The following is a 27,816-nucleotide window of genomic DNA, read 5'->3' as shown; positions in this document are numbered from 1 at the left end:
CAATAGCAAAGACCTGGAACCAACCCAAATGCCCATCGATGATAAACTGGACAGGGAAAATGTGGCACATATACACCATGGAATATTATGCAGCCATCAAAAACAATGAGTTTGGGTCCTTTGTAGGGACATGGATGAACCTGGAAACCATCATTCTCAGTAAACTGACAGAAGAGCTGAAGATCAAACACCGCATGTTCTCACTCATAGCGGGTGTTGAACAATGAGAACACATGGACACAGGGAGGGGAGCACTACACACTGGGGTCAGTTGGGGGGAAATAAGGGAGGGACGGTGGGGGGTTGGGAGCTGGGGAGAGATAGCAAGGGGAGAGATGCCAGATGCAGGTGATGGGGAGGAAGGCAGCAAATCACACTGCCACATGTGTACCTATGCAACAATCTTGCATGTTCTTCACATGTACCCCAAAACCTAAAATGCAATAAAATAAATAAATGGGGAAATGCATATATATATATATATATATATATATGCCTCATGGTAACCATATAGATACACAAAACATTAAAAAGAAATGAAAACATACCAATAGAGAAAACTTACTTAACTACAAAGAAGACAGCAAGAGGAAGAAAGAAATGAACCGTCCATAAAACAACCAGAAGACAATTAATAAAATGGCAATATTTAGTCCTTACCTTTCAATAATTACCTTGAATGTAAATGGCTACATTCACCAATGAAAGGAGCAAATTAATAGATTTTTAAAAAGGCCCAAATACATGCTGCTTACAAGAGACTCAATTCACTTACAAAAACACACACAGGTTAAAAATGAAGGGATGGAAAAAGATATTCCATGCAAATGGAAACCAAAAAAAGAACAAGGGTAGCTATACTTATATCAGACTTTAAGTCAAAAACTGAAAAAGAGATAATATAGGTCCTTATATAATGACAAAGGGGTGAGTTCATAGTTCAGCAAGATGGCATAACAATTGTAGTATATAGGTACCTGACACTGGAGCATCTAAATATATAAAGCAAATATAAATAGGTCTAAAGGGAGAGATAGACTGCAATTTAATAATAGTAGAGGACTTCAACACTTTACTTTCAGCAATGGGTAGATCATCCAGACAGAAAACTAACCAGGAAATATCAGACTTAAGCTGTACTCTAGAACATTTGAACCTGGCAAACATATAGAATGTTCTATCCAAAAGCTGCAGAATACACATTCTACTTAATTGCACAAGGAACATCCTCCAAGACAGATCAGATGGTAGGCCACAAAACAAGTCATAACAAATTAAGAAGAATGCAATAATATCAAGTATCTTTTCTGACCATAAGGGTATAAAACTAGCAATCAATAACAGGAAGAACTTCAGAAAATTCACAAGTTTGTGGAAATTAAACAATGTGCTCCTGGATGGCCAATGAATCACTGAAGAAATTAAAAGAAAAATTTAAAAATTTCTTGAGACAAATGAAACGGCAATACCACATACTTAAACCTAAAGGATATAGCAAAAGTGGTTCTAAGAGGTGAAGTTTCTAGCAGTAAATACCTACAGTAAAAATGAAGAAAGAGCTAAAATAAATAATCTAACAATAAAACACAAGGAACTAGAAAAACAAGAACAAACAAAGCCCCAAATTAGTAGAAGGAGTGAAATAATATAAAAATCAGAGCGGAAAGAAGTGAAACAGAGACTACAAAAATAATAGAACAGATCAAAGAAACAAAGAGCTAGTCTTTTGAAAAAGCAGACAAACCTTTAGCTAGACTAAGAAAAAAAGAGAAAAGACTCGAATAAATAAAATCAGAGATAAAAAAGGAGACATTACAACTGATACAAAGAATCCTTAGAGAATACTATGAACAATTATATGCCAACAAATTGAATAATCTAATTGATAAATTCCAGGACACATACAATCTACCAAGAATAGATAATGAAGAAACAGAAAATCTGAACAAACCAATAATGAGTACGGAGATTGAATCAGTAATAAAAAGTCTCCAATCAAAAAAACTCCCAGGGTCCAATGGCTTCAATGCTGAATTCTGCCCAACACTTAAATAACTAATACCACCAATTCTTCTCAAACTCTTCCAAAAAACCGAAGAGAAGAGAATATTTCCAAATTTATTCTATAGGCCAGTATTGCCCTGATATGAAAACCAGACAAAGACATGCCAAAAAAGGAAAACTTCAGGCCAATATCTGTGACAAACATAGATGTATAAACCCTCAACAAAACAGTAGTAGACTGAATTTAAAATACATTAAAAACATCACTCACGATCAAGTGGGAGTCATCCCAGGGATGATCAACATATGCAGATTAATAATGTGATATATCACATTAACAGAATGAAGGACAAAAACCATATGATCATTTCAGCAGATGCAGAAAAAGCATTAGACAAAATTCAACTTCATGATTAAAAACTCTAAAAAAATTAGAAGTATAGAAGGAACATACCACATACAACACAATAAAGGCCATATGTGACAAATTCACAGGCCACATCATATTGAACAGGGAAAAGTTGAAAGCTTTTTCTCTAAAATCTAGAACTTTACAAGAATGGCCATTCTCACCACTCTTATTCCACGTAGTATTGGAAGTCATAGTGCAATTAGGCAAAAGAAATAATAGGAATCCAAATAGAAAAAGGTGACTTTAAATTGTCTCCACAGGTAACCTTATAACATTTAAGGTTCATTTAAGGTTTTCTTATACATAGAAAACCTTAAAAACTTAACCAAAAAAACTGTTAGAATAAAGGAATTCAGTGTGAGGTTGCATGATTAAAAATCAACATACAAAAATCAACAGGCTTTCTATATACTAGCAGTGAGCTATCTGAAGAAATCAAGAAAACAAACTCATTTTATAATAGCTACAAAAATATTAAATAATTAGAAATATATTTAATCAAGGAGGTGAAAAATCTGTATACTGAAAACTATAAAACAGTAATCAATGGATATCAAAGATATCCATAAAACAGTAATCAAAGATATCCTGTGTTTATGAATTGGAAGAATTAATATTATTAAAATGTCCATCCTACCCATGCTATTGATGTGCCCATGTTATTGATCATGCTAGGATTCAATGAAATTCCTGTCAAAATACCAATAACATTCTTCACAGAAACAGAAAAAGCAATCTTGAAATTTATGCGGAACCATAAAAGACCCTGAATAGCCAAGGCAATCTTGAGCAAAAGAAACAAAGCTAGAAGCATCACACTGTCTGACTTAAAAAAAAATACTATAAATCTATAACCAAAACAGCATGGTACTGGCATAAAAATAGACATATAAACCAATAGAACAGAATAGAGAACCCAGAAAGGAATCCATGTATTAGTTTTCAGCAAAGGTGCCAAGAACACAAAATAGGGAAAGGATGGTCTCTCCAGTAAACGCTGTTTGGAAAGCTAGATAGTCCATGCAGAAGAATGAAAATAGATACTTATCCCTCACCATGTACAAAAGTCAACTAAACTTGCATGGCCGAGGCAGGAGGATCCCTTGACACTAGGAGTTTGGGGCCACAGTGAGCCTTGGCCACACCCCTGCACTCCAGCCTAGGTAACAGAGTGAGACTTTGTCTCTCAAAAACCAAAAAGCATAAACAAACCCACATACCTCAAAACAGATTGAAGACTTAAATGTATTAAGAACAAAAAAACTATGAAACTACTAGAAGAAAACAGGGGAAAAGCTCTCTGATACTGGTCTGCACAGTGATTTTCTGGATATTATCTGAAAAGCACTGGCAACAAAAGCAAAAATAGGATTAAAACAAGCTAAAAAGCTTCTGACTAGCAAAGAAAACAATCAGTAGAATGAAGAGACAAGCTACAGAAAGGGAGAAAACGTTTGTAAGCTATAAAAGAGGTTAATGTGTAAAATATATAAGAAATTCAAACAACTCAATAGCATTCATTGTCTTGTGTTTGATATAACCATGTTATTTAAATTATATAACGAATGTAGCATGCTAAGCATTGATTTATAATAAAACATAAATGACTTGGGAATGTTTTCCCAATTTAGCATTTTTGTTCTTTGTTGTCATTTAAATGTCATTTCATGACTACAATGACAGTGGCTCAAAAATTTGTGAAAGAATAATGAAAAAAAAATACCAGGGAGCTCAAATGTTTTTGCAAATAACCCTGAGTTAATTTTAAAAATAGAAAGAAGACCTAAAGAGACGTTTCTTAAAAGAGAACATACAAATAGCCAACAGGTAAATGAAAAAAATGCTCAATATAACTAACCATCAGAGAAATACAAATCAAAACCATGAAACACCACATATTTCCTGCTAGAATGGCTATTACCAAAAAGACAAAAGATAACAAGTGTTGGCAAGGATGTGGAGAAAAGGAAATCCTTGTACATTGTTGGTGGGAATGTAGACTGGTACAGCCATTATGGAAAACAGTATGGAGATTCCTCAATAAATTAAAAATATAACTACCATATGATCCAGGAATCCCACTAATGGGTATACATCCAAAGGAAATGAAATGAAATCAGTATGCCAAAGAGATATATTTGCATTCCTATGTTTACTGCACCACAATTCATAATAGTCAAGATACAGAATCAACCTAAGCATTTATCAATGGATGAATTGAGAACAAAATGTGGTACATATTCACAATAGAATACTATTTACCCTTAAAAAGATGGAAATCCTGCCATTTGAGACAACATGGATGAATTTGGAAGACATTATGCTAAATGTAATAAACTAGACAGATATAGAAATTACATGATTTTATTTATATGTGGAATTTAAAAACATCAAACTTATAAAAGGAGACATTAGAATGTTCATTGCCAGGGGCTGTGGGAGGGGAAAATATGAAGAGGTTGGTGAACGGGTACAAAGTTTCTGTTGTGCAGCACGTATGAGACCTGGAGATCTAATTTACAGCATCATGACTACATTTAATAAATACTACTGTATTATACACTTAAAATTTGCTAAGAGAGATCTTATGGGTTCTTACAAATAAAAAGTTGTAACTATGTGAGGTGATAAATATGTTAATTAGCTTGACTATGTTAATCATTTCTTAATGACACATTTATCAAACATCACATTATACACCTTAAATGTCTATAATTTTTATTTGTCAATTATACTTCAATAAAGCTTGAACTAGGCAACTAAATATCCATTTGTAATTTGCGATTGAAAAAAAATTTAAAGATTAAAAAACATATTATTTATTATTCATTTTCTACTCCAGAAGAATCAAGAGAATATTTGATTAATCTTTTCCAGGTATCTTAATCCTCCTGAATCAGTTACCTTCAAGATATGTCTGAATTAATCCCCACTGAGTAACAAATTCAGTAATAATATAAAAGCAGGGTTAACCAAGGAAGGTAAAAACACTTAAAAAAATACATATATTTGGGGGTAAACAACTTAAAATTTCTACTTTATATTCACATAAACAAACCTATTCAAATGGTGTGTTACTGTACCTAAGAAGTCTTTTACTATTTTACAACATTTAAATACACATTTTCATTCAAATCAAAGAGGTTTGTGGAAATGCAATTGTTTAAGGATGTTTAGGAATTATTTTAAGGTAGAAATGAAAATCATTGTAACCTATAAAACAGTTACATTAATTCATAAAATATAAGGAGAAAACTGTATTCAAAACAGGATTATAACCTGTTCAAGTCAACAGATTTTTTGAATCAAAATCAAAGCCAGAGATGAAACTAATCAAACACCAAAATGAAATCAGAAACAGTGAAAACTAGATAGGTAAATTAATGATTGAGCTAAACAGGGTGAGACTAAAGAAGTGATTGTATTAGGAGAAAAAGATCAGTGGCTATGCATTTCAAATACAGACACTATGTATACTAAACTCAAAGAAATGTGAAATTACATTCATCATTTTGTGTTTGATATAACCATGTTATTTAAATTATGTGATGAATGTGGCATGCTAAGCATTAATTTATAATAAAACATAAATGACTTGGGAATGTTTTCCCAATTTGGCAATTTTATTCTCTGTTGTCATTTAAATGTCATTTCATGGCTACAATGACAGTGGCTCAAAAATTTGTGAGAGAACAATGAAAAAAATACCAGGGAGCTCAAATGTTTTTGCAAATAACCCAGAGTTAATTAGAAAAATCTGCACCCTTTCCAGTTCTTCTTCTCACATGTCAGCTCTCATTAAATTAAAAAATAAAATCTCATTTCAAAGTTAAGAAATCCTATGGTTAACAAAACTTTTAAAATGGGATAAAGTGGGCACATTCCTACATTTCTGTATGATGTCATACCAAACACTTCACAGCTGAATTTGAATTTGCAAGAAGTGTGATTGATTTTTCAATATAAGAAGTATCTGATCTAATGCTAATTTTTTTCAATAGGCTAGCTGTGCTGGGAACAGGTGGCCCTGCTTTCAATTATGGAGGGCTAGCATGCCAGTGTGAGGCCTGGATTAGTTCACCTTCTCACGGGGAATTTTCCTCGGTTGGGAATGGATTTATTATGGCTTCACACATGGAATAGAGCTCATGTCAGCTGAGGGCAGTGACACATCATATGATTCAAATTAACCTGCTGTGGACTGTTCTGCAGGGTTTAGATTGTGTATTAAAATGACGACATTTTAAAAACAGCTTGAAAGAAACCAGGATTGCTGAACTGCAATGGTTCCAATTTGTTCCAACTAATCTATCACCTGCTGGAGATATTATTCTAGTGGGTTTCTGGTAGCTGCTGTTTTCCAGGTTTCTCCAAGCCACTGACCTTGCTAATGTGTACAAGGGGAAAAGGTTGGGGGTTGGGAGAAGTTTGAAAGAGTTTCTGATGTGGAAGTTGGGACACACCATTTGCTCTATTAAGGTATCATTAAGTGAACCTTAATAGAGCAAATGGGGAAACCTTAATAGAGGAAATAAGGGAAAACTCAAGAACTCTTAAATTATTTTTCTAAAAACAAATGCTAAAGAACAACATTTGTATCACGTTGTTCAGAGAAAATAATCCCAGCAAAATGAATATGAAAGGTTAAATTTCAAAAGCTGTGAAGTTCACATCTTTTTGAAGAAAGCTTATGGTTAGACATTTATAATCAATATTCCTTCTACCTTTCAGGGTTGTAAATTTATTTATTTTTTGAGTCAGGTTTTCACTCTGTTGCCCAGACTGGAGTGAGTAGCATGATCACAGCTCACTGGAGCCTTGGCCTCCTGGGCTCGAGCAATCCTCCCACCTCGGCTCTCTGAGTAGCTAGGACTACAGTCACATACCACCATGCCTGGCTAATTCAGGGTCATAACTTTCATTGTTACAATATCCTTCATTAGAGAACAAGAAAAAAATAGATGAAAATTACTAATACAGTTCCAGACATTCTCTGGAATGATACTTAAATAGATATGTATACAGATTAAAATATAAAAGTAGCTAAATATTCCAAATGATAACACAATGACATTTCCTAAAAACTAAAAGTATTACCTGTAGTGCTTTTATTTTTTTTTTTGTAATGCTTTTCTTTTTAAGGAAAGGGAATGTTATTGGGGAACACTATAAAGCTGAAATTTGTTTGCCCAATCTCAACATAAATGATATTCCTCTTAGTATCCTATTACCTAAGAACTGGAAAAAATATGATTTCCTTGAGTTGCCAAAATCTATAAAATGATACATTCATGTGGCAAAAGCTGTTTTAATGTGTCCTGTTATTCCCATTTAATTAGCGGTATACAATTCTCATTATCTGCTATGGCCTTTTGATACCTAAATTAGTGTAAGTAGCATGCCAATCTGGCTGTGTAGTGAGATAATATAACTACTCTATGAAATAACATCTACTTATCTACTCTAAATAATGAATTGCTTACAGTAAGAAAATTTTTATCTAAACTAGTAAATTCTGAAGCAGTTCAAGGCTGTTAGATTAGCGTTTTAGCGGAAGTCACACACAGCTGGTTTATCATTTAAACTAATCTTCTCTCAAACTAAAAAAAAATTATAAAAGTACTTTTGTTTAAAATGTTTTAGACTTTGAAGAATTTAAATCATTCATTGGACATTACACTTGATTTTCCATAATCAAAGCACCATTCTAAAAGCCACTCATCTTTCTTTGTTATCATTTCCCTGTCCTGTGCCCCAAAATTACCGCGGTTTGGCTCTCAAAGACTGATACTAAAAAACAAAAATCATATATGATAAGTCATATATATGATTTTTAAAGATAATTTTGATAAGAGTCATATAAAACTTGCTACATAAAGTACATCCCAGACCAACAGCCTCTACTTCATCTGGGAACTTTTTAGACATGACTTTCAAGCCCTCCCTTCTAGAACTATTAAGTCACCATTTGCATTTTAACAAACTCCCCAGAGAAGCTTCAAATGCAGAATCAAGTTTGAGAAGTGCTGCTGCAAAATAACTATTTCAATTCATTTACTTAAAAGTTTAACTCTCCTAATATATTATCACTATTATAGCATAGACATAAAATCAGAAATTATATATATTTAATTCCCAACTTTGAAAAGTATCTTGAGAAACACAAAGGTACAACTACTTTAAAAATCACATTTCTACTACTGAGTCATGTTAAATGCCATAAGACCTCATCCTCTACTACAAAAAAACCAACCAAACAAACAAAACTAGCTGGGCATGGTGGCACACACCTATAGTCCCAGCTACTTGGGAGGCTGAAGCAGGAGAATTGCTGGAGCCCAAGTGAGCTATGATTGCACCACTGTACTTCAGCCTGGGTAACACAGCAAGACTGTCTCAAAAAAAATAAGTAAACAAAAAATATAATGAAATAAAAATCTTAATGAAGAAACTAATACTCATTTCACAGGTAACATTCTGAAGCACTGCAAGTATAAAGTAACAAAACAAAATGTGAAATGTAATAATTCCTGTTAAATAGCTAAGACTACACGTAGGCGAGGGAGAAATAACAGAAGGGGAAGAACATGAGATAAAGGAAGAAAAGACAGAGGAGGAAGGTCGAAGAAGAAAGGCAAAATCTTTATTTATGCCCAAATTAGTATAGTACAGAAGTTAAAATCTAGTCTTTGGAGTCATAAAGACAGGTTTGAATGGCTCCTCTGTCACTATGACCTCAGGCAATTCACTTCACTTTTTTAGTCTTATTCATAAAATAGGATAACTAAACTATAGTGCAAACTAAAATGCATAGTGCCTAAGACATAATTAGCTCTCAAAACATTTTGATAACTCTATCTAAAACTGAGTAATTACTATGTCTCATGCACTTTGCTAAGCATGTGAAACAGGTACATTTAACTATCAAATCTAATCTACCTATAGTATACTATCTTATGTATCTAAATATCATGTTTCCTATCCATTAATTCATCCAGTCTATCCTCTTCATATACAGGTAAGAAAACTGAATTACAGATTAGATCAACACCTAAGATCAAACAGTTAATTAATAGAAAAGGTAGAAATAAAATATTGGTGCTTTGGTTTCAACTATTCTTTTTTTTATTATTATTCTTTAAATTCTGGGGTACATGTGCAGAAATTGCAAGATTGTTGCATAGGAACACACGTGCCATGTGGTTTGCTGCCTCCATTCCCCCATCACCTACATCTGGCATTTCTCCCAATGTTATCCCTCCCCAAACTCCTCACCTCCTGCTATCCCTTCCGTAGCTCCCCACTTCCCAACAGACCCCAGTGTGTAATGCTCCCCTCCCTGTGTCCATGTGTTCTCATTGTTCAACACCCACCTATGAGTGAGAACATGCGGTGTTTGGTTTTCTGTTCTTGTGTCAGTTTGCTGAGAATGATGGTTTGGCTTCAACTATTCTTTAATTGATAACTACCTTCGTATTAGACTGAAGGTAATTTTTAATGCATATTTGTATATGCCTTTTGATCTCTAAAATGGGCAGACTGAAAAGCATACATTTCTGGGGAAAAATGAGCTATTCATTTTTTGCATGGAACGTCAAGATTACTAACAGATCCTATATACACATTAATATATTCACATGAAAAAAATGTACACACATTTTATGACTTTCTTACCTGGTCCATTCAGAAAGTCTTTAATCTGTAGCGTTATAAGGGAAGATGGAATACCACTTTTGCTGTCTATTTCTCCAGGCACTGTCTGTAGCCAAACAGTGCGATAATCAAGGGCTTCAGGCAGAGTCTTCCCAGGATCTAAGGTGACAAAATTAAAATTAAAAATATCAATTACATGACAAACATCTCATTTTGATTATGACTTTGAGTTAATCAATGAGAAAAAAACTAGTTAAATAATTGTATGTAAGCTTTATTGTTTCATTTGTACACATACAGTAAACAAGCATTCATGATGAAAAAGATAAACTATCACTGTACAACATGGAATGACAAAACCATGTTTTTCAAAACTGCGACAGAGGAAAAGAAATGTTCAAATCTTAATTCATGTCATGAATGAGGGAAGGTAAAGTTTCTGTATTCTGAGCTGCCAACAGTTTAATAGTTAGATTTTTTAAAATTGTGGTATTAAAAACAAATTTAAAAAGGGCAATCTTGTCAGCTTTAAGAAAAGGCATATACATGTTCAAAGATAGAGTAGGTAAGTACTACTTAGGGGCTATTTGATCGTTTCAGAGTTTTATTGATATTACAATTACTTTTTACTGCTAGGCCTTTGAAGTTAACTTCAGTAGCTTTCCTATAACCTTCTTCTTTAATGATAAAATTGGTCAGTCTGTTAATAGTTCCAATTATAATGAAAATGAGTTTTTTCTGTTTTGACTTTTTTTTCTTTTTAATACTATGTGTTTTAAAAATGTTCTGGGTAATATTGTACATTTTTAAAACAATATTTTTGGGTATTGGTTATGGCAAACTTAATTTGCTTTTAAATACTTAGGAATCCACAGTTTTTATTGAAATAGCTCTTTAAATAAAAACGACTGCTGTATCTTGGCATACAACGTAGTAGGCTTTTAAAAAACTTCTAAATATTCACAGTTTTTCTTCAGTTTCATGATTGTTTTACTCTCTGCGTTTTAATGGCCTCTGAATGTCAGTTTTATAGGGATGTTCTTGCCATAGAGTCCATCTATTCCATTTTCAGTCTATTTGAAATGTGTTATTAAAGTATTATTTATTTTAAGTTTTATTGATTGGATTCCTTTCAAGAATAGCATTTACATGCAGTGTATTATATTCAACATATGGTTATTTAGTATTACTGTCATATGTGAAGTGGGTATATAAATTCTGCCTTGGAATTTGTATTTCTTGACCTTATCATGTGATCCTTATGAAATCTGGCACATATGAACCTTATGTGATTTCAAAGAAAATGCTGAAAGCAATTGATCATGACGTTAGATCTATGTGGTCAAGATCAAACACTAAGCTAGTGCATTCTTCTCTTTTTATATGATCAGTGATTTTTAAAGCAGTGAGAATATGCATAGTAGATCCATTCCACAGCAACACTGTACCATTCTCTCTTTTAAATATAATGGTCAATCTGGCAAAAGGATAATAAAAAGTCTGTTGCTTCTAGGATCTACAATCAGTTTGTAGGAGCTATGTAACCTGCCAGGACTTATGCATCTATTTCTAGGGTCCCACCACTGCAGCCATCATCAAAAGTGGTTATTATCAGGTAAGTAGTGCCATGATAGACCTAAACAAGGAGACATAATTCTTCATTTTGAAGAGAATAAAATCTGCAGATAAAACAATGATCTAACAGCGAAAACACAGATCTTAAGTGACATAAATAACAAAATAATGAGGAGATGATTAAATTGATGTAGAAATTGTCTAAAAAACTGGCAAATAAAACATGATAAGTAAAACAAATTACAGTAACTGCATATTCAAACTTACATGACACTGACAATTGTTATCCTTGTGGCATAATCAATTTTCTATATTTTTCTAGAAATAAAGATTCCAAGTAGTAAAATAATGCATACTGAAGGAAGTGCATTAACTATCCTATTGTATATCAACAGTAATAACAATCAGACGCTAAAAAACATAAGGCTGACATATATGACCACACAAAACTTTTGTCAAAGAACACCATGAAAAGTTAAGTGACAAAAAAGATGAAATTGTAACATAGGTGACAGTGAAAGAAAAGGGATACCATTAATATATAAAGAGTTCACATATTCAGTATAGGTACCAATAGAAAAATCAGTAGACGATAGAATAAGCAATTAATAAATGAAAATTACAAAACAAAACAATAAACAAAAGCAAATGGTATACAAACATTCAAAAATACAAACATTAAAAGATACTAAATGTTACCAATAACAAAGGAAACAAATGTTTTCAAATAAGGTAGAAATTTTCACCCATCAGATAGGCTAAGACTAAAAAAACTGACAATGGGCCTATTAATCCCAGCACTTTGGAAGGCCGAGGTGAGCAGATCGCTCGAGCCCAGTAGTTCGAGATCAGCCTGGGCAACATGGCGAAACCCCATCTCCACAAAAAAATTAAAAAACTTTTGGCTGGGCATGGTGCTGCCTGCCATGCCTTTAGTCCCCATAGTAGCAGCTACTTAAAAGGATAAAGTAGGAGGATCACCTGAGCCTGGGAGGTTGAGACTGCAGTGAGCGATGATTGTGCCACTGCATTCCAGCCTGAGCAACAGAGTGCGATCCTGTCTCAAATAAAAACAAAAACAAAACAACAACAACAATCAAAAAACCAACACCTGATAATGCCTGTATTAGTAGTTTGTGATGAGAGATCCACTCTCATTAATTTCTTTCTGGAGAGTATTTTATAATACACAATAGATTTTAAATATGTATGTCACTTGACCTAGCAAATTAATGAGTAGGAATTTAATCTAAATAAGAAGCATATAAATAAACATACTGGAGAATTACCATAACAAAAATAGAAAACAATCTAGGTATCCATCAATTAATGTTTAAATAAATAAATTAATGTTTAAATAAATAAATAATCTATATAATTGTTTAAGAGAATAAAGATCTTTATGGTTGATATAAGACAGTTACTTTATATTGCTGGTAGAAAAAAAAAAGCAAGCAGGTTAAGGATTTTCATTTACTGGACATTCAGGATTCCTTCTCTTCAAAGAATTTATTTACACATTTTTCTCTTGAGTTATTTTTCTGACTGATTTGTAGGAGTGCCTTATAATGTTCTGAGTATTCGTGTTTTGTTTGCCTTATTTAGCAAAGGGTTCCTCATGTGAAGAGGCAGTATTTAACTGTATTCTAATGCTTTTTGCATGTATACTTTTTTAACAGATACGGCTAAAAAAAATCTGTGAACTTTTACTTTATGAATTTCTCCCCAGGTAATTATATATGTTCCTATAGTTTCTTAAAGCATTTTTAAGCTTTTGTTTATACCTTCAGCTGTTGAATCCTCCTGGAGAGCACTGCTTTAAAAAAAATAGGAAAACCCTGCTCAGCTTCACTCTTAATCAGGGATATACAAATTAAAACAAGAAATAAATATTTTCATCCATCAGATTAGCATAAATTAAAAAGATTGATAATATCTAATAACATGTATTGGGGGAGAAGGAGAAGAAACAAATTCTCCCATGGATGATTAAGAGTGTACATGCAGTATTTTTGCATGAGCAGAGGAGAAACCCGACAATGAATGTTTATCAAGATTATAAATATACATGTCCTTGGAATCAGAAAGGCCAACTGTAGGACTGGCTCTTAAAGAAACACTTAAGAATATAAAAATAAATGTCCAAAGAACTTGACTGCAACATCATTTGAAATATTAATAATTTGGGAAAATTTAAACTAAATATCTATAAATATAAAATAAATTATGACTGCACATAAATACTGCATAGAATACTATGCTGTTGATAAAGAGAATGGTGTGACTCACATATACCGAAACAGAAGAGCTTAAAAAAGTATTGATCAGTGAATAAAACAAAGAAATAGGACATCAATTCGGTAAATTCACATGTTAACAAATCTATCTGCATACATAAATACACACACATATGCACATGTTTTAAGTACTGCTGGATGATCATCTCTAGGATGATCCTAAACATATGCTGACATAATATAAGTTATTCAGGACTTAAACACAAAATAGCATTATTTACCAAGCATTTACAAAAATTAAAGGGAAAAAGAAAAAAACACTTCAGTGGGTATTTGATGCCCTTTACTCAAAGTATAAACTAGGGGAATAGCAAAGTCTGATAATGTAGATAAGAGTTTTCCTGGTAAGTGAAGTGGATTTCTCTTTTAGGACAAGTTAGAGGACCTGGCCATCTGGCACCAAGCCTTAGAGTCTACCCTGGGCAGTTACAGGGGGATGTGGCTTAATAGGAGACACAATAAACCAACTGGCAATAGTAGAAAGCATAACAGAAATTAGAAATTAAATAAATAAAAGTCTAGGAAATCCATCCAAGGAATCCAAAATGACTATTTCCCAACAAAATATTAGTACACCTGGTTTTTAAAGTATGCCTGAATTTACAGGGTTGATAAAACAGAATAAATGAAATTAGGACCATCCACAAAAATACAGGTTGCATGGTTAATGAATATTGAATGCAGGATAGGGCTGGTGGCTCCTTTCCCAGTTTTTGCTAAAATCTCTACTTTGGATATGCCTATAGTCACTAATATCCACAAAGGTAAGTATGCCTTTGTTTACCATTTGAGTTGTATAAAATATAATATGACTCAGTGCAGCCAGCTCAAAATGAAACTCTGACAGCAGCTGTAGTAGCAGAAAGGTATGTCAGAACCCCAGAGAAATGGCTCAAGTTCGAAAGTCACCCTTTAGTCCCATATGTTCTAATGGCTAGAAGGTGAGGGGCATGACTCCTAGCCTTCCTGTCCTGTCCTCAATTTAACTCCTCCTTAATTCCATCATCAGGTCTAGAATATAGGATTCATATTACACATTCTTCAAGGTCAACACACTGGGGAATGCACCAGATAAGGTAAGGTTAAGAAGCCTATGAATATAATACAAATGGAGTGACAAACAGAGAACTATTTTATATTGGAAGCTCTTTCAGACCTCTTCTGGATTTATTCAAGTCATAGGAAGTTCTTAAAAATAATAAACTTCTGCTGATGTTGATGAGCACATTTACGCTGCCGTCCCTAAGCAGAAGAAACAGGAGAAAGTCGTATGAGGAGTAACAGAAGGTAGGAAATGTGTCAGAATAAATGACAAACTGCCTACAGTCATAAATTTGGTTCAGAGTGAGTTAGGATTCACTTTAATAAGGCATTTGTATTGACAAAGCTGTAATAATTGTTTTTCTTCTGGGTTGATTAGGTCTCAAAGAAAAAGAAAACCAAAAAAACCCAACACCCTGTCCCAAATCTCATCATATTATGTCACAAGGAATGCTTAAAGAGAAGATTCAGAAAGCCCCAACTCAGTTCCCAGATGTATCAAGACTTTCATGAAGACTTAAGACTATATTCTTTGTGTTTGTAGATTTGCTCTTCTTCAGGAAAAAACCTTGACTTCATTTAATTGTTTGGAAAGGTTTCCAGTAAATCTGATAAAAGTGGTCTTTTAAAGTGTTGCTCACTATTTTTTTTTTTTAACCCTTAGCAAACATTCATAGAATTAAGTATGTGTTTGCTTACCACTTGAATTGTGTAAAATGCAACATGATCCAGTGCAGCCAACTCAAAATGAAACTCCAAAATGGAATACACTTCTCTTCCTCCTCCTCCTCCTCCCCCCTCCCCTTTTTCTTCTTTCTTTCTTCTTTCTTCTTCTTTTAACCTTTGTGCTTGGAACCTAATAGTACCTGACAGCAGGGAGGAGATAGTAGAGTGAGGAAAAGCATCTGACAAGGTCAGTTGGGGCAGAGGATGGGAAGGATAGAGACACCTTGGTTTGGAAGGCTAGGAAGCAGGCAAAGACTGGTTGTCACTTCAAATCACTAACTGGGCCCACTGATTCCATCCACAATCCTAACCCACCTCCTCAGGACTCCCTATGCCTCAGTTTCTTCCCATCAGTGAAATGCTAAATAGCAGCACCTACTACAGCCAACAGATGAATTCTGAGCACGTAACACAACACAACAGCAGTTTATGAATGCAAAAATACCTCTCACTCTGAACTCACATTTTATTTGTAATCTTCTACTTATCAAAAAATTTGTTTTTCCCAGCTCACATAGGACAGATCAATGCTACAATTTTTAAAGCTTTGTTATTATTCTGCTTTGTTCCATTGTGTGGCAGAGTTTTTTTCATAACGAAGTTGAGGTTTTACTAAGATCTTAAAGAAAAGATGTTTTCTCCATAGATTTAACTGATAATTTCCTCATTTTTAGACTGATATAACACTGAGTACATAATGAAGTCCTATTACGCTGGATACTTCTCAGTGCTATCCATCAGAGACAAAGAGTTTTGATACTTTAAACAATATGAATAAAGAGCACTGAATCTTAAAAAGCCAAATGTCATAAAAATCTGTTTATTTCAAAGTAAAATATCTACGTATTATAAAGAGGACTAGAGTGAGACTTTTTTTTTTTTTTTTTTTTTTTTTTTTTTTTTTTTTTTTTTTTTTTTTTTTTTTTTTNTCTTGCTCTGTCACCAGGCTGGAGTGCAGTGGCATGATCTCAGCTCACTGTAACCTCTGCCTCTAGGGTTCAAGCGATCCTCCAACCTCAGCCTCCTGAGTAGCTGAAACTACAGCCACATGCCACCATGCCCAGCTAATTTTTGTATTCTTAGTAGAAATGGGGTTTCACTATGTTGGCCAGGATGGTCTTGATCTCCTGACCTCATGATCTGCCTGCCTTGGCCTCCCAAAGTGCTGGGATTACAGGCATGAGCCACTGCACCCAGCCTAGAGTGAGACTTTAAATCAACATCATTTTCCTCTTTATTCTTCTCCCTTCTCTTAACAATTATTTTCAATCAAACATAGGTTGATAATCCATGCCTCTTTCTGTTTTCTCTTGGCTTATGAGCATTTCTGCAAATGAATTGGCTACAGAATGGCAGACAGATAAATTAGTATAATATTTTCCCTGGCATTTCCAGGCAAAGATTATTGTTGTGGGAGATTCCAGTAACAATAGTCACAATATTTTGGTTCTGCTGATTCAATTTCCTTATGAAACTCAGTCTTTTATATTTCCATGGAAATGAGTGCTCACTTAAATATGAAACACTATCAAGGAAACTAAATTTCCCTATGGTGTATAATTCTTATAAATTTGTGCTACTAGAAAATGTCTAATTAAAATTTGAGGAATGAGCCCTAAAAAAAGAAATTTTTGATTCTGAGTGTACCTCATTTTCACCATGTTTTCTTCAGCAAGCAAATAGTCTATCATCTTATTCCTGCTGTTAACTTCTTGTTGTATTATTCTGATGCTGTTGCTGCTTGCAAACCTGGGTAATGAAATCTTGCTCAACATTATCAACTTTTGGAATTATACCATGCTTTAATTCTCATTTTTTTTTTCAGACAGGGTCTCACTCTTGCCAAAGCTGGAGTGCAGTGATGCAATCCAATCATGGGTCACTGCAGCCTCAACCTCCCTGGGTTCAGGTGATCCTACCTTAGCCTCCTGAGTAGCTGGGACTACAGGAGTGTGCCACAACACCCAGCTAATTTTTATATTTTTTGTAGACATGGCGTTTTGCCACATTGCCCAGGTTGGGCTTAAGTGATCCACCCATCTTTGTCTCTCAAAGAGCAAAGATTATAGATATGAGTCACTATGGCTGGCCTAATTTGCAGTCTTGATGATAACGTTGGCATTGCTGATGCTACATTACTGAATATGTAAATGATGAACATATTTCTCATGCTAATGTCAACATTATTAATGAAAATAATATTGTTTTTCCTAAATTATTATAGATTCAAATTTCAGGTAACTTTTTGCTTTGATGTCACATTGCACTGAATTTTCTTTCTGATAGTAGCACATGCTAAAAACATCACAAATGTCTCAGAAGCATAATAAAACAAGCACTGTATGCTGCAGCATTGCAAACAGCCTCAAGATTTACTTCTGCCTCCATTTTATGAGTTCTATAAAGTCCAGAGGACTTACTGTGACTTTTTTTTTTTTTTAAGGAAATAACAGAATATATGTTTTATTCACTTTTTCTGTGAAGTCTTCAAAGACCTGTTATTATGGATTATAAGCATACTATAGTCTGCTATATCTAGTGAGCCCAGGCCTGGCCCAGGCTGCCATAGAACCAAAGTGGTATCTATGCTGCTCAGGGAGACTGGTTCTCTTTGGCCTGAGATACAGTGGGCTGCCAGTTAATTAAACAGAATTTAAATGACTTCTGATGAACTCTTGAGGGACAACTGGCAGGTGATATCATACTGTCCTATAAATGGGGTCTGTGAAATAAATAGTTTGTCACTAACTCATGATTCACAGCTTTACTTTTATAAAGCTTTCCCACATTTTGTTTTATGACAATGTATAATATGAAAGAATGTGTGGAGCAATGAAAAGAACATGGATTCTGGAGATAGTAAGATCTAGGCATAAGTCCTAATCCCTTTAACTGGGTAAATTTAACTTTGCTGTGTCCCAGTTTGTTTCAAAAATAGTGATAATAAACACAACTTGTGAAACTTTGAAAGCTTTGCTAATTAATGGAAATTATACCCAGCTTTGCTCTGGTAAACATATTTCTATTTAGTTTTAAAAATAATAATAATCATTGAGGCTTGATATAATAGTCAAGATAGTTGCATTCCTGGCTGAGAAGAAATTACAGACCTGACGATTTCCCTCTACTTTGGTTCTGATAATTATCAAAACTATATTCATACCTTCTTTCCCATCCCTTCGAAGTATTTGGCCTACATATGAATCAAGGAAGTAAATAATCTGCAAGCCAAAATATATACTTTCCATTTTCTAAACTAGAAGTTAGGGTGCTGATTTCTTTTCTAAAGTGTCTGGGTATATCAACTTTTATATAGAGAAGGGACTGAAATGAGACTTTAAAGTAATTTACAAGTAAACATGGTGAGCGCATCAGAACTTTTATTTCAAAGAGCTTTCTTTCTTTTTTTGGGAGGGGGATGGAGTCTTGCACCGTTGCCTGGGCTGGAGTGCAGTGGCATGATCTTGGCTCACTGGTAACCTCTGCCTCCCAGGTTCAGGCCATTCTCCTGCCTCAGCCTCCCGAGTTGCTGGGATTATAGGTTCCCACTACCACACCTGGCTAAATTTTTGTATTTGTAGTAGAGACAGGGTTTCACTATGTTGGTCAGGCTGGTCTCGAAGACATGACCTTGTGATCCACTCGCCTCAGCCTCCCGAAGAGCTGAGATTACTGGAGTAAGCCACCATCCCCAGCCAGATCTTTCTTTTTTTGATCAAGCAGCTAGCCAGAGTAGGGTAGGAGGAAACACCTAAAAAGGAGTTAGGGTAGCAGGTGAGTGCTTAGAGATCCCTTACTCTTTATTCCTCTGTCTCAATTCACTGAGATAAAAGGTTCCTAGTTTTTTTTAGCTGAATCCTTTTATCTCATGCCAAAAACAAACAAAGGTGTTTGTTCTTTTTTTTTCCTTTTGAGATGGAGTCTCGACATGTCATCCTGGCTGGAGTGCAATGATGTGATCTCAGCTCACTGCAAACTCTGCCTCCCGAGCTCAAGTGAATCTCCTGCCTCAGCCTCCCTAGTAGCTGGGAATACAGGAGCTGCCACCTCGCCCGGCTAATTTTTTGTATCTTCAGTAGAGATAGGGTTTCACCATGTTGGTCAGGCTGGTCTCAAACTCCTGACCTTGTGATCCACCCGCCTTGGCCTCCCAAAGAGCTGGGATTACAGGTGTGAGCCACCGCACCTGGCCATAAAGGTGTTTCTTAATAGAACTTAAAGAGAATTTAAAGGACAGCATTTTGGAAAGTCCTATCATACTGCATAGTCTATCTATGAAACTGATATTATTAAAGCTCCCAAGGAGCCTTTGCCAGAAGCCAAGGGTTGTCACTGGTTTTGGCTGTGCTCAATGGCTTCAAGTGTAATCCCCTGCAATAAGAGGTCACTATCAGAACAGTCACCTCTTGATCACTGGATATGAAAAAGGCAAGCTACAAGCTTACTGAATTTCATGCATTTTTCTATATTTACTTTTTGATTTATGTTTAAATGGCTTTTTCTTTTTCTCATATACCCACAAAAGCAAATGTAGTCCATGGAGCCCCTATAAAGCCTGCGAGTTAAATTGTGAAGGAACCTAGATCCATTAAACATCATAATAATTCAATGTCAGGACAGCAAAAATCAACCGAGAAACCAGTTCCAAACTGCTCTGGATGCAAAGTAAGTGCCACCATCTCCTTGTGGATATCCACGCATTTGGCTAACTCTATAAGCACTGTTTTACATGCTCTGCTATTCCACACCTATTCTGCATCTCATAAGATGTGATGGGAAGGGCAAGAGATTTCCTGGTTTGAAATCTGCAGTCCATAGGAAAAAGAAGAGGAAGAGGAAAGGATTAAATTGACTGCTGGAATGTTTGACCATCAATGTCCACTTGCTCTTACTTTTAGAACCAACTCTTTCATATCTTGCTAAAAAGAAGTGTATTTTTTATACTAAATGATGCTAACCAGCAGATAATACGTGAAATATCAATTCAATGATTCCTTTTAATTCATTTTCTGCGCTGCTCTGTGTTCCTGATCTCTTTCTTATTAACATTTGGTTGTTTCATATTGAATTCTAATGTGGGTTTCAGATATTTTAGAGGCCAACATTTGATTAAAATTCAACACAAGTAAACACAAGGTGCTATCTGGTAAAAAAAAAAAAACAAAAACAAAAAATACAGTCACATATCCAAGGAAGATCAACTTAATCCCAACTGTAAATCTTTTCTCTTCTCTAAGCAAAATTGGGTTCTGTAACATTAAAGCTAGTCACTGCCTTTAAATGATTTCCCCGATTTTCATTTGTTTTAAGTAAATGTTGATGATTACAATGGAAGTCACAAAGGCCAGAGCACTAATCTTTTCCTCATGTCTAAAAATGAAAGTCTCCCTTTTAATACTAATAATCACTGAAGTCTCCACTTATATTTGAATAATATTTCATATTTCCATATAATTTCATAAATATCATCTCACTTGAAACTCAGATTTAAGCACTAATCGACTGAGATCAGATATTATTACACCCATTTTAGAGATGAGAAAACTAAAGCACTAAGTAATTTAGCTATTTGCATCTAAGAGCTCTGGCATTAGAACCAAGACTAAAAGTCAAGATTTCTGATTTCTGTTCTAATACCCTTCCTCATATAATATTATTTCCTTCAGCTGGTTGGGTCATTTCTTATTTAACCTTCTCACTACTTTTCTCTCTGAAGCATACACTAGAACGCCTGTTATTTAAGAGATCTACTTACTTGCTAATTCCTGTCAAAGTAATAATTTCATTTCGCATTATTAGCCAGCAAGCAACATTCCCAGCAGCTAAATTTTCAGATAAATGTTCAGAGTGTGATCATTATGACATTAAAGTCACAGGTTAATTCTAAGCCTTTCCAGGGATGTTAACAAAACCTTTGATTCTAAAGAGGTATATAATTCAATCTTTTTCTTAAAGTCACAATAACTAAATGAAATCAACATATGATTTATGAGGTGTAAGAAGCCATTTTATGATTTTTCAACTGTTGGTTTACTCAAATGTCTCTGCCACATTTCTGCAGTCCTATTCATGAAAAGATAAAAAAAAAACCCTCGATTATTGTAACTATAAATTTTTAAACCACAATAGCTATAATTATTTTGAAATGATGTGCATTTTTTTTGCCAATTACAACAGCTACTTTGAAAAAACACTTACAGATAATAATAATGATCACAAAAGCAACAATATTTATTAGCATCCATTGAGCCTTGTGCCATACACTTAGCTAAGAACTTCACATATATTGTTTAATCCTAATAGCAGCCATAGAAGGCTGCTGCCGGTATTATTCTCATATCACAGACAAGGAAACTGAGGCATAAAAAGAGGTTAAATAATGTGTTTGAGGTCACATAACTGTAAAGAGTAGAATCAGGATTAAAACTTAGTACTGAGAGGTCTAATCCTGAGCTCTGATAGGACCCCATATTTCAAGTTTGACTCTTCATTGGACCTTAGGCATTTATAAAACTTCAAAATGCACAAATTGTCTCATATTAGACAACTTATCTTAAACATCACAGTGTCCTACAGAGAAGTGTGTTATGACCTACTTTTTCAGTATGACACATTCAAATAAACTTTAACTTCTAAATTTTAATATAGTTGATGTTTGAAAAGTTACAATCAGGTAAATAAGTTGCAAGATGGCAGAAGTAACTGTTTTCAGTTGGTTTCTTTGCTAGGTCCTACCACACATTAATGGGTAACAAGATATTGCACTAAGGAGTTAGTGAAATTCCCTCAGAATTGTTCCTTCACAATTGACCAGATGGCACAGCCATTTCTTCAAAAACAAACAAAATATCCCCAAACAAACAAGAAGAAAAATGACTTTTTGAGGCTGCCTTGGGCTGCATAGTCAAGATATGAGGCAATTTCAAATCTGGACTCCATTACCTTAAACAAAACAAATACCAATTTTAAAATATTTATAAACACAACTAATACGATTATGTTAAAAACAACTACATACATCTTTATTTAAATGAGAACTGCCAATAATACAGCTGCTATATATAAAGGTACTGGCAGAAGATCTCATTTCTGTTAGAGGTTGCTCCAGGTGGGAAGGGCATGGAAAAGCCCATTGCCACATTGTTCTAACATGTTTCAAAATAAGTTAGCTCACACACTTATCATCTATTTGGAAAATCATTTGAAGTAAATTATTAATATGAATATTCACAAAAAATTCAAGTTGATAATTTAGTCTTTAAATAGTCTGTTTTTAAATTAAGGATGAAAAGCATATTGCTATGTATAGCTTAAAGATACAGTCAGCACAATTAAGAATCAGTAAATTACACAGAATGTGAATTATACTCTATTAACAGGAGTTTCAAAATTATAATTGTCATAATTTTAATTTTACTTTGGATTTCTAAAACAGAAGTAGATATAGATTCCACTTATTTATGCTGGGAAGTATCTCAAATAGGTTTTTAAATATGTATGTATAAAGTTATCTTTTGTTGTTCACAGAGGACTGGTTCCAGGACCTCCTGTGGTTGGCACACTCCACAGATGCCCCAGTTCCTGATATAAAATGACCCGGTATTTGCATTATAACCTATTTATATCCTACTGTATACTTTAAATCATCTCTAGAATACTTATAATACCTAATACAATATAAGTGCTATATAAATAGTTGTTATGCTGTATTATTTAGAGGATAATAAGAAAGTCAGTGTATGTCCTGTAAAGATGCAATTTTGTTTGGAATACTTTTGATCTATGGTTGGTTGAATCCATGGATGTGTAACCTATGAATACTGATGGCCAATTTTATACAGTAATCCCCTGCCCTTATCTGTGGTTTCAGTTACCTGTAATTACTTGTGGTCTGAATTTTAAGAGAGAAAGAGAGACCACATTCACATAACTTTTATTACAGTATGTTGTTATAATTACATTATTTCATTATTATTGTTAATCTCTCACTGTGCCAAATGTATAAATTAAACTTTATCATAGGTATGTTTGTATAGGAAAAAACAGTATATATAGGGGTCAGTACTATCCACAGTTTCAGGCCCCATTGGGGATCTTGGAACATGTTCCCTATGGATATGGGATATTACTACATAGTAACTATTTATATTTACATTGTATATATCAGTCACATGCGCTGGGGAAGGCAGGTTGACAGGAAGGGCAATGAATCTCACAGCATTTTCCCCTTCTAACTTCATTTGATAGTATATGAAAGGAAAGCCCTAAGGAATGTAGAGGGAGAACACCATTGCTGCCCTCCGAGTGTGTACTTACTGGTGACACGGGAAGAATCAAGTTAATGCTGACAACTCCCTGGGAGCACTAACAACTGATTAGGATATATATAGCTGATTTGTGCTCAAGATGTAAAGATATAAAAGTATCACTTTTAGAGGAAATCCCCTATTAAATTTCCCAGAAAACCAGGTCCTGGCTAATGGACTGGAAGACATTATTATTATTTTTAAATGGCAGGATTTCTGGTGCCAGCCCAAACTGGAATAACATCACTGCAGCCTAACTCTCATGCTGCTTACAATTAAAAACTTTGTAAAAAACACAAAAAAACAAATAAGTACCTGAGAATTCTGAAAAGTGTAAATCAGAACAATGTAGCCTGGGGAGGAAAGTCCAATCTGTGGCTATAACCTATGTGGTGATGAATTTCCCAGTTTGTGTTATTTGTTTCTTCTGTTATAACTTTGACTTGAGAGTGGGCTCTATGTTGTGGTGCACAGTGAAGGTAAGGACACATCTAAAACTCCAAGAGAAACATTATTTGGGAATTAAGGCCCCTGTGGTTTCCAGAGTGTGGGGGAAATTTTGGTGCTTTTTCTTTTTTTTTGTTCCCCCTCTCTCTTCTGGCTTTGCCGAGGATGGACCCAATACCGAATGTGTGTGTGTGTGTGCGCGTGCGCGCGCACACGCGCGCAGAGGGGAGTGTTATAGTGGTGGTAGGTAAACACACCTGAAATGAATTGAAATATAAGTTCTTAACTGAGAAATAGAAACAACAAAAAACAACCAAATGGAAATTTTAGAAGTGAAAAATGTAATAGAAATTACCCAATCTGAAGAGTGGGGAAAAGAAAGAAAGAAAAAAAATGAGTCTGAGACATTTGTAGGACAATATTAAAGAGCTTAACACTTGAATTCCAAAAGGAGAGGAGAGAATGGTACAGAAAGATTATTTGAAAAAATAAGGGCCAAAAGTTTTCAAATTTAGTAAACAAAACACCCATAAATTTATAGCCAAGAAGATCAGAGAACCCCACACAGGACAGAATTAAAAAAACCAAGCCAAGGCACACAAGAGTCAACCTACAGAAAACTGAAGATAAACAGGTGTCTTCAAAACAGCTAGAGAAAAACAATGCATTACAAATATGGAAACAATCATTGGAATGAACATGGATTCCTCATCAGAAACCACAGGGGAGAGAAGAACATAAAATACTATCTCTAAAATGCTAAAAGAATTGTCAACTCAGAATTTTACATCCAGCAAAAATATCCTTTAGGAATGAGAAAAAAAAAAAAAAAAGATACTCGCAGATGAAGGAAAACAGTATTCATTGCTAGCAGCTCTTCTCTAAAAGAAATGCAAAAGGAGGTTCCCAATGCTGAAGAAAAATGTACCGGGGGAAACGTGGAACTCTGGGAATAAAGAAATAGCCCTAAACATGGTAAATGGCTGGGAATATAAAAGACCACGTTTCCCTTCTTCAGTTCTTTATAATATGTAAGATTATTGAAACAAAGATCAAAATCTTATCTGGCAGGGTTTGAATATATATAGATGTAATATTTACAACAATTATAACATAAATGGAAGATACTAAAGGAATCTATGTTGTTGTAAAGCTCTCCTAACCTCCTTTAAGTGATGAAATATTACCTCTAAATAAACTGTGAATGATTAGGCAGGCATACTGGAAATCCCAGAGAAACCACTAAAATATATTGCAAAGAAATATAGCCAAAAGGCAAATATATAAATTAGAATATTTAAAAATATTCTGAATTGCAGCTAGAGCTGAATATACTAAAAAAAAAACAAAAACAAAACTTTAAAGATGTACCCAAACAGTTTTTCTTAAACCATCTCACACAACTGATACTAGCTTTTCTCTGGAAGTTAAATAAAGGGCATAGCCTTTAACTCACAGCCTTTATTTAACTCATTTAAGTGTTTCACAATCCTCCCTGTCATGAAGATCAATATTCTGCTAAACCTTCAAAATGAATCATAGTAAGTATGGTTATTACATGAAGCAAAGTGCCTGAAGGCAAAAATTGAGTCTTATTACTTGTTTCTCAGCATCTTGCACACATCTTATCAACAGCAGGTGATCAAATTCAGAGAATGAATGAATATTCCCAAAATTTATCTGGTATAGAAATGAAGGCACAATAGGAATAAGAGGTTCTTTCTGAAGTAATAAGTCAAGCTGATTGTACAAGACAGGAGGGAAGATGTAATTTTAAAAGCCAGACTGATTAAAGTGGTCACTTTGGGATATTACACTGTATTCCAACAAAGCTCAAAAGATTTTCAATATTTACTTTTGGGCTCTTCATTATAGTTGCCTGAATATGTGAAATTAAGCCAAATCTTCGTTATTTAATGTCAAAAATATTTCCATCTTTCTAGAATCACCCAGAGCCATGCTTTAACAATTAATAATGCCCATGATCATGTGGCTCTTACAATTTTTAAGACCCTTAACAAATTCTAGAATCAAAATCTCTTGAGATGACCAGGGCTTCAGAGATCCCCTGCACATGAATTGTCTTGTAATATTCTCACAAATCAATAAGAAAAATGAATTATTAATGAGTTAAATAAAACCTTTGACATATATTCATTTTATATTTATATAAGAACTATGATTTTACCTTTTTTGAAAATTATTAAACCTCTTTAAAGAGTAAAACAAAATCCTTTCTTTTTGTTCCATATGATTTACATTTAAAGGAACATGAGCACATATAGTAATGGTTTATGCCTTGTACAGAAAACAGTAAACAATGACAAGCCACATTGTGCTAGGATTTTTAAAAATTACCTAATGTTACTGTCCTCTGAAAACAAAACAACTCAGAAAACCAATATCTCTATAACAACCTCAGGTATGTTTGAAATGTGACAATGGGGCAATTACTGAGATGCGCACAGTATGAGGCTATTTTTGCATAACTATAAAGGAATACCTGAGACTGTAATTTACAAAGAAAAAAGATGTATTTGGATTATGGTTCTGCAAGCTGTACGAGCATGGCACTAACCTCTGCTTGGCTTCTGGTGAGGTCTCAGGAAGCTATGATCATAACAGAAGGCAGAGGGGAAAGTCAGCATATCACAGGGGGAGAGAGGGAGCAAGGTAGCGGGGAGGCGCCACATTCTTTTAAACAACCAGATCATTCATGAACTCAGAGTGGGAACTCACTTATCACTAAAAGGATGGTGCTAAGCCATTCATGAAGAATATGCCCCCATAATCCAAACACCTCCCAGCAGGCCTTACCTCCAACACTGAGAGTCACATTTCAAGGTGAGATTTGGAAGGGATAAACATCCAAACCAAATCATACATATATGTTAAAATTGCTACTGGTTGGTTGTCACTTGAGTTTCCTTATAGAAAAGAATAAATTATTTTGTGTTTGAGACAGGGTCTCACTCTGTCACTAAGGCTGCAGTACAGTGGTGTAATCATGGCTTACTGTAGCCTCGACCTCCCAGGCTCAGGTGATCCTCCTACCTCAGCCTCCCGGAGAGCTCAGACTACAGGTGCATGCCACTGCAACTGGGTAATTTTTTTGTAATTTTTTGTAGAGATGGGGTCTCACTATGTTGTCTAGGCTAGTCTTGGACTCCTGAGCACAAGTGACCCACTCACCTTGGCCTCCCAAAATGCTGAGATTACAAGTGTGAACCACTGTGCCCAGCCAAAAAGAATTTTAACATCCAGAGAAAAAGTATGAACCCTGTGGAAACACATGACATGTTACTTCTTTCACTTTTAACTTATGATGCCTTTAACTTTTCCTGGACCTTTCTTA

General features: G+C 34.6%; 1 protein-coding gene across 1 annotated transcript in view; it reads right to left on the bottom strand.

The window, feature by feature from the left end:
- The window catches only part of VPS13B (vacuolar protein sorting 13 homolog B), an 829,147-nt gene that overhangs the window by 191,761 nt on the left and 609,570 nt on the right, over positions 1-27,816 (bottom strand). Inside the window, exon 35 of the mRNA XM_037730112.1 lies at positions 10,091-10,228. Within this exon, the coding sequence (XP_037586040.1) occupies positions 10,091-10,228 (138 nt within the window). The remainder of the gene's footprint in view (positions 1-10,090; positions 10,229-27,816) is intronic.

This window comes from Cebus imitator, unplaced genomic scaffold, assembly GCF_001604975.1.
Source record: "Cebus imitator isolate Cc_AM_T3 unplaced genomic scaffold, Cebus_imitator-1.0 Scaffold331, whole genome shotgun sequence".
NCBI lineage: Eukaryota > Metazoa > Chordata > Mammalia > Primates > Cebidae > Cebus > Cebus imitator.
The sequence above is the reverse complement of the archived record's forward strand: the minus strand, read 5'-3'. Positions and strand labels throughout refer to the sequence as shown.